The following is an 11999-nucleotide window of genomic DNA, read 5'->3' as shown; positions in this document are numbered from 1 at the left end:
AGGGAGAGGGCAGGACCACACGGCTTTTTCTGAAAATACTTTTAATGCTCGGGTCTCTTGTGGGTGGTGTGCCGAGCGGTTAAACTCTGTGCAGCCGGGGCGTCGGTGGCACCACCCTTTCGGAACCCGCAGCGGGGACGGCTGGGCACCAGGCGCACAACCCCTTCCTCGGCGTCGCTGTCGACCAGCGCGTGTTCCTTTCGGCTGTTGATCAACAACGCCGCCCGCAGCGCCGACTTGACAGCGGTCTCCACCCAGCCGTGCGGGTAGGCCGTGTGCTCACCAGCGAAGTAGATGCGGCCGTAGGGGACCGCCCAGTCGTAGTCCGACCCTTCTTCCTTGTCTTCAGGCCAGAGCGTCGGCGGCTGCACCACGAAGCCGCCCTGGCTATGCGGGTCCTCGGCCCAGCGTTTGATGATGCCGCTGCCGTCCCAGAGCCGGTACACAATCGGCCCGTGCAGCGCCGCCACGTCGTCGAGCGCCACGCGCATCGCGTCTTCGGTGCTCAGGCCCGCGAACAAGCCCGCCGCCTCCGACCACGTGTACGAGGCTAGCAGCAGCGCGCCCTCGCCCGGCGGCGGGTAGAATATCACGCGCGACGGGCGGGCGGTGCTCGAGTGGCCGCCCTCGATGTGCTCGTCGTGCCAGAAGGGCCGGCGGAAGCTCAGGAACACCTTGGTGGCCGGCACGTAGTGCAGCGCGCGCAGCGCCTCCTCCCGCCTGCGCGACAGCGGCGGCGAGAAGGTAATGCGCTGTAGCGCCGGCCCGCTCGCCGTCAACAGCACCACGTCGGCGGTCATGGCCTTCAGACTCCGGGCCCTGCGCGAGCTGGCGATGTGCACGCGCACATCGTGCGTCCCCTGCGTTATCGCCACGACAGGTGCGTGCAGCAGCACTGGCCCGGACAGCGAGCTCAGCAGCGCGCGCGGCAGCAGGTCCCAGCCGCCCACGATGCGGCTATACCTGCGGGCAGGGCGGGAGCGTGATCCCGGAGCTCGGGCACTTCCCCTCCTCGTCGGCTCCTCCCCGCAGGCTCCTCCCTGCGTACTCCGGGATCCGGGTTCTAGTTTTCGCCGGCCGAGTCCCCTCTTGTCCCGCCCCTTCGCGCAGGCCCCGCCCACTCCCTTACCTGCCCTGTCACCTGCCTGCTCCTCGCTGACCCCGCCCACTCATCTACCCCTGCCCTCGCCAGTCCCCGTCGTCCGCCAAGGACCAGGAAGCCGAGAAGTGTTTGACCCGGGCACCGCGCCTCTCCTCCTCTGGGCCACGCCTTTCTCCGGGAACCTTTCCTTCTCAGTTCCTCCGGAGGACCCGGGATAAGGAAGCGAGTGTGGCCAGACGCTGGCGCCCCTTCTCACGAGTGCCGCCCCACCCCACGCCGACGGCCCCGCCCATCCCGCTACTCGCGCGCCGGGGCCCTCATCGGCCCCGCCCCTGCCCGCTGGCCCCGCCCCTCACCGGAGCCGGTCGCTGAGGCAGCTGTGGGCCCTTAGGGCCTCGGCGAAGCTGAGATAGAAGAAGCCGTCCATGGACATCACGTCTCCCAGGAGCCGCACGGCCGGGTAGCTCAGGTTCCCCTCCCCGAGGAGGTATTCCTGAGGGACGCGCACACGTCCGGGTCAGGACCCAAGTCGGCAGCACTTGCTGCTCTGTCCCCACCCGTGGCGGTCCCTCCCAGGCTGAACCTCTTGGTTCCGTGACGTGACCATGAGCTTAGAACAGTTCTCTGAAGCTTAGAAGTCAGTCCCCCCTTTTGTGACAGATGAGGGAAGCAAGGCCAGAGAGGGAGCGTGTGCCACCCCGGGGTCAGGCAGGGGGTCCACAGCAGGCCTGGAGTCCAGGATTCCCGCCCCACGGGCACCCTCCTTGTTCGGGTTTCTCAGACAGAGACGCTGGGGCCCCCACTCACCAGGAGCGTGTGCCTTTCAAACTTCTTCATTGCTTTTCTGCAGCCCAGTGCCTTGAGATCTTTGAGGGCCTGTGGTGGAACAAGGGACAGCGCCGAGCTCCAGGGGCAGGACTGCAGAGGCCAGGCTTGGAGTACAAACCTGGGGTCTCCTCCTGCACCTGCCCATGGCCCGCCATTTGCCACTCTTGTTCAAGCCACCAGGCCTTGCCCACACTGTGCCCTCCACCTTGTCCTCCACTGCGATTCAGCGTCACCGCTCTGTAATGTCTCACCAAGTCGTTACTGCCCCTCCTGCCCCAGCCTAGGCCCACCCTGACGATGTCATGCTCATCCCCATTGGGCATGGTTTGGTCTGCGTCTGTCCTAGCCTGTGAGTCAATGATTGTTTGTCACCTGGATCGCTGTGGGCACAGACAGAAGCAGAGGTCCCTTCTGCCACCCGTCAGCCCTGAGGGGTTTATTCTCTGGTTTCTCCCCTGCCCAAAGCCCTCCCATGGCTCCCCAGTGCCCAGAGCCCCAGAGTTGCGACCTCAGCCAGCTCCTGGGTCACCATCTCTTAGGGCAGCTCCAGTTATGCAGCACTATGTACAGTGCCCAGCACCCCCCAGCCCCCCACATCTGCACCACTGCTCTGGTTCCTCTGCCTCATTTCTGCCTGAGACAGGAGCAGCCACCCTTTACCGTGCTGTTCAAGTCTCTTCCCTTCCTGACAGCCCCGTCTCACTTTAGCCCTCTTTGCTGTCCACCTGGCTTCTCCCTTGTGGCCAGGGAACTCCCCAAAGGATGTGCCCCTTCACTCACTCACTCACTCACTCGTCATTCACCTTGAGTCTCCCTAGGCTCCCTGAACTGGACAGTGCCAGGGCACAGAAATGGCCTGGACTTGGTGCCCACCCTTGTCCCACGGGGGAGGTAGACAGTTAGGAGCTCCCAGAGGAGGCCAAGGCCTGTTCCTCCCTGAGGGCACCAGGGAAGGCTTCCTGGAGGAGGGGATATTAGAGTTGGTTCCTGCGGGATGAGCAGGGTTCTCTGGGTGGGAGAGGGAAAAGGTCTTCCAGGCAGGGCAGGAAGCAAGAGCAATCAAGGGCATGACGCAGGAGCACAGCGGCACAAAGTACGGAGCTGGGGTGTTTGGGCCACCATGAGGGCTTTGAGGGGTAACAAAAATTTCTTGGAGGAGAGAAGATGAGGCTAGGGGGGGTGAAAGAGACCAAACCAGTCAGGGCTTGAACCTGAGGCTGAGGTGCTGGGGAGCCACAGGGGGGCTGTGAGCAGGGGAGGAGCAGGGTGAAGGTCCAGGGTAAAGGCTGAAACCTGAGCTGGGGCAGGGGCTGTGGGGACTGAGAGGTGGGAACAGTGCAAGTGATTAGGGGGCAGGAAGGATGGGGCAGGGGGGTACTGGTGGTGGAAGGGAGCGGGAGGGAGCTAGGATGGCATCTGGGGGTCTGTCTACCTGTGACTGGGGCGGGGGTGATGGGGCCATTATGCGACGGGAAAACGCAGGAATATGAGTGGGGTTAGGGAAAGACGCTGAGCTCAGTGGGAGCTGGTGGGTCCCAGAGTACAGCCAGGGAGGGCATGGACAGAAGTCTGGGTCTCCAGAGATGGATGGGGAAGACATCAGCCTGCAGATCAAAGTTTAAGCCAAAGATGTGTAAGGTGAGGCTGTCCGGACAGTGTGTGTGTGTGTGTGTGTGTGTGTGTGTGTGTGTGTGTGTGTGTGTGTGTGTNATCAGAGACCAAAGGGTGATGGAGCTTTGGGGATGAGCAGCATTTATGGGCAACCACAGATGGAAGCGCCAGCAACAGCAGACAAGAGGAATAAGGGAGGCAAGCAGCCAGGCAGGGAGGAGGCTGGGCAGAGGGCGGAGCGCTGAGGGGAGTGAGGACAGCCGCAGGGCTCCGGCCGCCTACCGGGTTGAAAGCCATCTGGTAGATTTCTTCCGGCGAGTGGCCCTTCTCCCTGGGGTCCAGTCTGTAGCCCAGCTTCTCGGGCATCTTCTCCACCACGTAGTTCCGCAGCTTCAGGTTGTTCACTTCTATCCACGTGTTCTCGTCGTACTGAGTGAATTTGGTCAGGTTGAGCCCCAGGCTCTTGCAGAGCTCGTGCAGGATCCTGAAGGAGCCGGAGAGGCTGGTGAGGGCCTGGTAGGGCATGTGTGTGTGGAGGGGGGAGTCGGTGCCCCTCTCCGGGGGCTTGGGGACAGGCACGAGGCTGCAGCAGGGCTAGAGTGGGGGTCATGTGTGCTGGGGCCTGGGAAGAAATGGGAATAAGGCCCGAGGCTGGAAGGCTGAAGTTGTAACGGTTTGGGATTGTGTTTGTAGCGGGAGCTGGCTTTCACTGGGGCTGAAGTGGGTCTGGGGACAGAGTTCGGGTTGCATGGGGGCTTGTCAAGGAGAAGGGACAGGGTTAGGGTCTGGAGGTCTGGCTGGAGCTAGGAGATGTTGAAGTTAGATCAGAAGATGGACAGACGGGGAGGTGGAATCTTGACACAACTTGATTGGGGGGTTAGTTTTGGGGTCAGAGCTGTTCAGTCTGGCCCTGGAGTGGGGGTAGAGTTGGGGATCTGGCACAGCCTTGGGACTTGCGGTGGCCGCAGTGCCCGCCTGGCTGCCTGGTCAGTCCTCACCTGTGCGAGCTGGGCATGCGCATGGCTCCCAGCTCCCCAATCCAGCCCGTTTTCCGGTCCCGGTAGGTGAGTATGCGGCCCCCGATCCTGTTGTCTGCTTCCAGGATGGTGACCTGAGGGATGGGGCGGGCAGCAAGCAAGGCCCTTCAGCTCCTCCCACAGACCCCCCATCCCCAACCTTCCATCCCCATGGCAGCACAGACCTCGACTAGAGAAGGACCCCCTTCTTTATGGAGAAGTGAGAGGAGCTGGTAGAACAGATATCACAGCAAACACGTACAATAGGACACTCTCCAGACTGCAGCAGGAAGATGGCAAGCCAGATTGCAAAGGGACTTCCCAGTTCAGAGAGTGGGGAGATTTCTTGCAGGCGCAGAGGAACTGGCCCAGCCCATTCTCATTCTTGGATTTCAGTGAGAGGGACAGTGGTTAGACCTCAGGGGGCATTTCTCCTTGAGGGGAGTTTCCATCTCCACCAACACAAATTCCCTCCAGGAGGTTGGAGGACATTCAGAGGGAGTTCCCTCAGGAATGAGCAGGACAGGGAAATCAAAGGCCTCTCAGCCTCCCTCTGGGTTTCACTCCCCAGACCAAGGGGCAAAGCATAGCTCTCCTCCTACCAGCCCCTTAACAGGGATGTGGCCAGGCCCTTACACCCAGGACTCCCAGCCTGCAGCAGAAAAGACTCAAGGTAGACTACAAACAGAACTTCTCACCTTGTGTCCCGCATCACTGAGCACCTTGGCAGCTACCAAACCAGCCGCACCAGCACCAACCACAATCACCCTCTGAGGCTTTGAGGTCCGATTAAGGCCCAAGGTCACAACCTTAAGCAGCACCTCATAGTCAGGATCATGCATACATTTTTCAAAGGGATCCTGGCTGTGGGAAGTCTTCCAATCCAGGGAGGCCACCAGGCTGAGGAAGATGGAGACCAGGACGAGGAGGTACCGGGCTGGAGGGAGGAGGGACAGGGTCAGTGGGCAGGTCAGTAGGTATGTGTGGGGAGAAAAGTGGGCTCCGTCCCCCCCGTCCCTGTGCCCCTTCCCCTGCTTACTTACCTAATGAGGCCATAACTCTCGGTGGGAGACGGTGTCTAGTTTGGAGGGGAGGCAAGGGTCACTGTGACAGGGATCTGGCCACCCCTATGGCCTCATCCCTCCGTCTATCCCATCTAGCCGTCTCCTGTTCTGTGCTCACCTGTCTGCCCTTCTGTCCCCATCCCTGCACTCCTTTCTCTTCTCTGTTCCCCTCTCCTCTGCCCTCCCTGTCTCCAAGTGTCTGTTTCTGGGGGTCCCAGTCTCTGCAGCCTTCTCTACCTTGGCTCTCCGTGGACAGCAGCAGCACCTCTGTCCTCTGTCGCTACCACTGGTCTGCCCCGTCCCCCCTTGCCGGTCCTTAAACTAGCTGAGCCCCGCCCTCCCCTCCCTCTGGGAAAACTGTGGCGGGGAAACGAAACTACTTTCCTGGGTTGTACGGTCAGGTGCTCAGAGTTTAGTTGAGGCTGGAGGAGGTGGGTGGTGGGGAAGGGGGGTTGAGAGGAAGCAAATCAGTCTATTTTCTTCCTCTTGCCCCAGATAGTTCTGGGGTGGTTGGAAGGCCAGAAATAAATGCTCAGGAACCATGCTAAGGGGGCCTGGTCTCAGGGTCCCTGTGTCTGCCCTTGGGGTTGCATGTTCCCTGTGACAGCCTCTGAGTCCTGTGTGTCAGTCACCGCTGTGCCCTGAAGGGCCCTTACTGGCTCCACTCCCCTCCCACGTGGCTGCTCTGAGCCTCAGTCTCTGAGGCCAGCCTGGCTGGGTCCTGAGCCTGGTGCCTGCCTCGATGGTTCTGGTCTGCAGCTGTCAAGTGGGGGCCTTAAAATGTGGGTAGGATTAGGGAGTGAGTCCAGGTCAGGCCCTGTGAACAAGCTCCTGGGTCAATACTAGAACTTGCTCCTTAGGAAATGCCAGCTGCTGCCACCACAGGGGTACTGGAAGGGGCTCAAGGAGTGACGCCCTGCTCCCCAGCCCTGCACAAGGAGCAGCCCAGGATGTGTGCTCATCCTTCCCATCCCTGTGCTGAGATGCTCAGCTGTAGTGCTCAGCTCAGGCTAGGGTGCCAGGGGGCACCTCAGCAAAAAGGCTGCAGGAGCCTCTGCCTCTTGGCCCCTGGCCTTGGCCTTCACCGCTCCTATATATGGGGCGCTTTTTTCCTGAGGTCAGGCAGTGAGAAGAACAAGATGACTTGGCTCCAAGGAGTCCCCCCACTTGTGGCAGCAGGGGTCCCTCAGCTTTTGGGGCTTTAGCCACGGGGACATGTGGCAGGTCCCCTGAAGTGGTGGAGGTAGAAGACGAAACTTTGGGGATTTTTCTTGGCGTGGGGGCAGAGGGCACCAGGCAGCTGGTGAGGAGTAAAGCCAGAGGCCGCAGATCCTCTGTAGCAACAAGATGGGAAAACCCGAAAGGGTCCATCAAAGAGGGATGTGGTTTGATGCAGAATGGGGGGAGCGGGGGGCAGATGAGTCAGAAAACATATGATGCGGGGGCCTGTGAGGCAGCCAAGAAGGAAACACAGTCCACTGCACAGAGCCTCAAGCCTCGAGACCAAATGCCAAGAAAGCAAAGGGCGCAAGTCAGCACACATGGCAGAGACCGTCCCCATGGTGAGGACCCACGAAGGTGGTCCTGGGCTCAGTGCTTTGCACTCACTGTGGGCCTCACAGCGCTGCACTTGACAGAGGAGGATCTGAGATGGAGAGGGGGCAGGCGGGGGGAGACCCCAGGACTTGCCCAAGGCCTCAGGGTAGGAAGGCCTCCCTCTGGCCCCCCCTGCCTGCTTCCTTCCTGGTGATGTGGGGCGTGCCGTGCTGGGGCTGTCCTCACAGGAGGACACGAGCACACGGCACGAGCGCTCCTCTAACCCCAGGGCCCTAGTTGGAGGGGAACCCGGCCCACCGAGGCAAAGGCTCATGCCCTGGGTCCCACAGTGGGGACTGACAGAGCTGGGGGTCCCGCTGGCCCCCTGCCAGAGGCCCATCTGCTCTACTTCCTCAAGGCAATGTCCACACAGAGAAAGCGAGCGGCCATACCATCGAAGCAGAAAGGGGTGGAGGCCGCAGAGCCATGAACTCCTGCACTTGTCTAGGAAAGAAGTGTTGGTCCCCAAAACAACTTGGGGGGCCCTGCTGGGGTCCCTGAGCTGACCCCCCTGGTTTCTCTCCCACAGAGGATTGCTGTTCAAAGCCCCCTGGCTCAGGCACACCCCCGGCTCACCTCCTGGACTCTTAAGAGATGTGAAATGCCAACCTCCGGGGGTCAGCGGGGCAGGGAGGGAGGGAGAGGAACCCCTCATGAGGCGACCCAGGATTGGGAGCCAGTTGACCCTGAGAGGGTAGGGATCCTGTTAGGCAGGGCCTGATCAGTCTGCTTGCTCCCTATGAAATGCCTGTGGGTGCTGTTGACTACCACGTCCCAGATACTTCATACATTCCACTTGACTTACTCCAGTAAGGATTCTGACAAGGTGGGCTTAACTGTCCCCATCTTACGTGGAGAAAACTGAGGCCCAGAGAGGTCACCAGCTGAGAGGGGGCAGCACCTGGGTTTGATGCCAGCAGCCGGGCTCTAGGCCCACGTTCTGAAACACTTGCTCATCAGCGGCAAGCAAGCTCGGGCTCGTGAACTGGGGAGGGGGCCAGGCCAGGGTCTCTCTGCCTCGTCACTGTTGACACTTGGGGCCATCTTTATGCAGGTCATCCTGTGCGGTAGGAGGCTGAACAGGCTCACTGGCCTTTACCCACTAGATGCCAGCAGCACTTGTCCCTTGAGCTGTGACCACCACCAATGTCTCCAGACATTGTCAATGATTCCCAGGGGAAGGGGAGGCAAAAGCACCCTAAGAACCCCTGGGCTAGGCTTAGGCTGTGTTGAATGAACTCCCGCAAGCGGCCAGCTGTGGTCCAGGACAGAAACCTGGGTACAGCTGGCAGGATAGGAAATACTGGGGGCTACACAGTTGTGCAGGGGACAGGGCTCCTGCTTTACACATACTGTTTTCTCTGAGGCAGTTCAAAGAGCATGAGTGGTTCCTACTAAAGCTTTCACCGAGTCTCTGAGAGGGTAGGGCCTGCCCAGGGAATGCCCAGGGCCCCAGGTAGAAGTCAGCGGTCCAGACTTGGATCAGGGAGGGGCTCAGAGAGCAGAGGACAGACTTACCCGAGGCCCTTGATCTATGGGCCTGACCCCTGGACAGGGTCCCCCTTCCCACAGAGCCCTCCTGCCCCTCCTTCCCCTTTCCAGAACCCCTGGGCCCCATGGGGGGCACTCACTGCATGGCTGGCTCTGGGGGGCTCTCTCAGCGCCCATGGCCTTTCTGGTTAGCCCGGGACAGAAGTCATCGTCGGGCGTGTACGGAAACGGGGTCAATGGTGGTAGCTTTGTCCTGATTCCCGTTAGACCAAAGGTGCCAGGGTCCTGGTGAAGTCAGAGCAGTTGGGAGGCTGTGGAGGGCAGGTCCTCCCTTATCAAAAGCTTTTTATTACGGAAATTTCAAACAGACATAAAACCAGAGAGACTGGGATGATGAACCCAAGGGCATCCAATGCCTCCTAGCCCATCTTGTTTCATTTACATTTTCTCCTTCCCCCACTGCAGTATTTTACAGCATATCCCACACATCTTATTTTGTAGGTAAATACTTGAGGATGTTTCTCTAAAACAGAGGTCTACAAATGTTTTCCGTAAATATTTGGGGCTTTGGGGGCCACAACGTCTGCGTCTTGCCTACTCAACTCTGCCCTCCAAGTAGCCACAACATGTATAATGAACTGGCGTGGCTGTGTCCCAATAAAACTTTATTTACAAAAACAGGAAGTGGGACTATAGTTTGCCAACAAACTTCTGCTTTAAAAAAGATTAGAACTTATCTGCTTTAAAAAAAACATTATTGCATTTAAAAGTGGCATTAAATCAAAGTCCAATTTCCCTGATTGTCTCAAAAAAGCTTTTCAAGTAGGCTCCACACCCAGTGTGAAGCCCAATGTGAGGCTTGAACTCAAGACCCTGAAGTCAAGACCTGAGCTGAGATCGAGTTGGGAAACTTAACCGACTGAGCCACCAGGTGCCCCTCAAAAAATTCTTTGACAGTTGGTTTGAACCCAAATTCAAAGAGGAGCCCACTTTGCATTTGAGTGATACTGAGGGTTTGTTAGAGTGTTACTTTCAGGTCAGTGGACTTGTGGTCTGTGTCTTAGAACCCAGGGTTTAATGTGACCCCACAGCACCAGGCTGGCTGAGCAGCATACCAGATCTGGTTTCTGCCACGGGGAAACCTGTGGAGGTCATGGGGTTGAACCAGGACGGTGTCTGGATGTGAGCTGTGTGCCTAGGTGAGTCACTCATGTTTGAAGTGATTAGTGCCACTGTGTGAGGGCTGTGGGACGGGCACAGGGGCAGCGTGGGACAGATAAGCCTGGCTGGGGGCTGGCTGGTGTCCAGAAGCCAACGTGGCTTCTGAGGCTGAGGGATTTCTTTCCTGGGAAGTTCTGCAGAAAGCCCTTGCCCTGAGAGTCTGAGGGCAGACTTTTCAAGCACCCAAGTAATTTCAAGGTTGATTAAAAACTTGGGAGCAGTGGTGTGCTGGGCTTGCTCCTAGCAGTGCCCAAGAGCTGACTGATAAACGATCTTTGGTTTTGTTTTGCACACCATTCTTTTAAAAAATATTTATGATTAATCTTAAAAACAAATTTAAATACTCAAAACTCATCATTTCCCAATCCCTTGATTACATTTTACTATTATGTATACTCTTGAGGTGAACCAATTGTATCTATATGTATCAATTTCCCAAATTCCTGTTAACTGACTTCACATCCGTGGCTTGAAATCAGCCATGGTGGGAGTCCTTACACCACCAGCATCGGCATTTGCTACCCATCAGGGCTTGCCCCTACTCCGGGGAGTCGACTGTTAAATTTACCAGCACACCACTGCTTGGGAATCATTCATTTCAACCTCCCCTAGGAGATAAGGGCGCTGTGGTTCTGGAAATCTGTTTGAAACATCTGATCCTTCGGATGCCAAGCTGTGCCCGACAGGCAGAGGCATGATCCTGGGGAAGCGGCTGCGCCGTAGAGAAAAAGTCATTTGACTGTTTCCTTGAGATCGAAAGCAAAGCCATAACCATACATCTAATTGCCACTCTTATCCCTGAACTGGGAGAAGAAATGCAGTAACAGCTTACTGAGAGATTCGCCTTTAAAAGCCTGTGATTCCAAATTTAGTCACCACAGTTGCTGTCTTCATACTACTTAATGAAGAGGAACTTAAGTAGAGGCCGTTTGTCAGGACCAGCAAAGAAGCGCATCTGTGTTTTCTTCCTGGAAAGGGAAACTGCAGTTAAAATGAAGCCGTCATCTGCAAGGCAGCACCCCGCCAGCTGCTGGTCCTGTGACAATCCTGGGGACTCCTCCCTGGTGCTCCCAGAAGCCTGGTGGGGCCATTTTCCCCATGACGCGAGAGCACCGTGACCACCGTCCTGATTTATAATTGTGTTTTCCAAAGTGGGGTGGCCCATGGTCCCCCTTGGGGCATGGGAATAAGTGAACTATTTTCATTTTAAAAAGTACCTATGTGAAAGCAATTAAGTGTTACTAATGTTCAATATGTAAAACAGGTCAATTAGATACATTGGAAACTCAAGAAAAAGCCTTCTAGCATGATTCCACAACCCCTGTGTGGGCAGAAACACTGTTCCATTTTTGTGACCCCATGCCAGATCAGGATCTGGTATATATAAGGTGCTTCAAAACTAGATGTTGAATCAATCAATGTGGATAAAATGCAAATGACTTCCTACTTTCTAGAAGGACTTGAGGCTGCTCCATCTCTCCTCCCTTTAGGCAGAGGGGTCAGATGTGGGTCATGCGGTTAGTCAAGGCTCAGACTGCACAAAGGGCCACTGCCCAGGGGGATGAGCTTTCAGAGAATCAAGTGGGTCAGAGTGGGGTCTCTCCCTCCTCTAGTCTGTTCCCCTCCCTCTCCCGTAGCTTCTGCTTGGACAGGACACTTGTTCTTGGAAGCCAAAGTTGGTCCAAGGAAATGACTTATGATCAGGACTTTGGGAAACTGGACCATACATCTCCGGGAATAAGCTCTGGGCATTCCTTGGCAAGAGCATGGCTTAGCGAGGCAGAGGCTGAAGGGGCAGACTCTCCACCCCGAAGCAGCAAATCCAACTGCGTGGCATCATTCTTATCTACAGGAGCTGGGGACAGAGGCAGAATGCTGGGCTGGTATCTGGAAACGACCCCATACAAATCCACATCCCAGCTTCACCTGTTTTCCACCTTTGAAGCACAACCAGTGCCCTCCAGCTCGCCCCAGGTAATGGAGAGGAATGCAGCGATGGCACCTGTGGCCGTTGAGCTAACGCCTTAGGGATGATGGCAGAGAACTGGACATTTATGTGTATCTAAGATG

General features: G+C 57.3%; 1 protein-coding gene across 4 annotated transcripts in view; it reads right to left on the bottom strand.

The window, feature by feature from the left end:
- Positions 1-24: 24 nt before the first annotated feature.
- Positions 25-11999, bottom strand: part of IL4I1 (interleukin 4 induced 1) — a 34445-nt gene continuing 22470 nt past the window's right edge. Inside the window, exons 2-10 of one of the 4 annotated variants that reach the window (XM_034637878.1) lie at positions 10762-10897; positions 8849-9019; positions 5601-5635; positions 5256-5494; positions 4540-4652; positions 3824-4025; positions 1910-1978; positions 1459-1595; positions 25-963 (exon numbers count right to left, since the gene is read on the bottom strand). In XM_034637878.1, the coding sequence (XP_034493769.1) occupies positions 42-963; positions 1459-1595; positions 1910-1978; positions 3824-4025; positions 4540-4652; positions 5256-5494; positions 5601-5635; positions 8849-8853 (1722 nt within the window). In that variant the 5' untranslated portion in view covers positions 8854-9019; positions 10762-10897 and the 3' untranslated portion in view covers positions 25-41. Of the gene's footprint in view, positions 964-1458; positions 1596-1909; positions 1979-3823; positions 4026-4539; positions 4653-5255; positions 5495-5600; positions 5636-5858; positions 5943-8848; positions 9020-10761; positions 10898-11999 lie in introns of those variants that run through there. The other 3 variants (XM_034637880.1, XM_034637879.1, XM_034637881.1) reach the window with 3 other exon arrangements.

The sequence above is a fragment of the Ailuropoda melanoleuca genome, chromosome 12 (assembly GCF_002007445.2).
Source record: "Ailuropoda melanoleuca isolate Jingjing chromosome 12, ASM200744v2, whole genome shotgun sequence".
Classification (NCBI taxonomy): Eukaryota; Metazoa; Chordata; class Mammalia; order Carnivora; family Ursidae; genus Ailuropoda; species Ailuropoda melanoleuca.
Note: the sequence above shows the minus strand (reverse complement) of the source record. Positions and strands in the feature narration are given on the sequence as shown.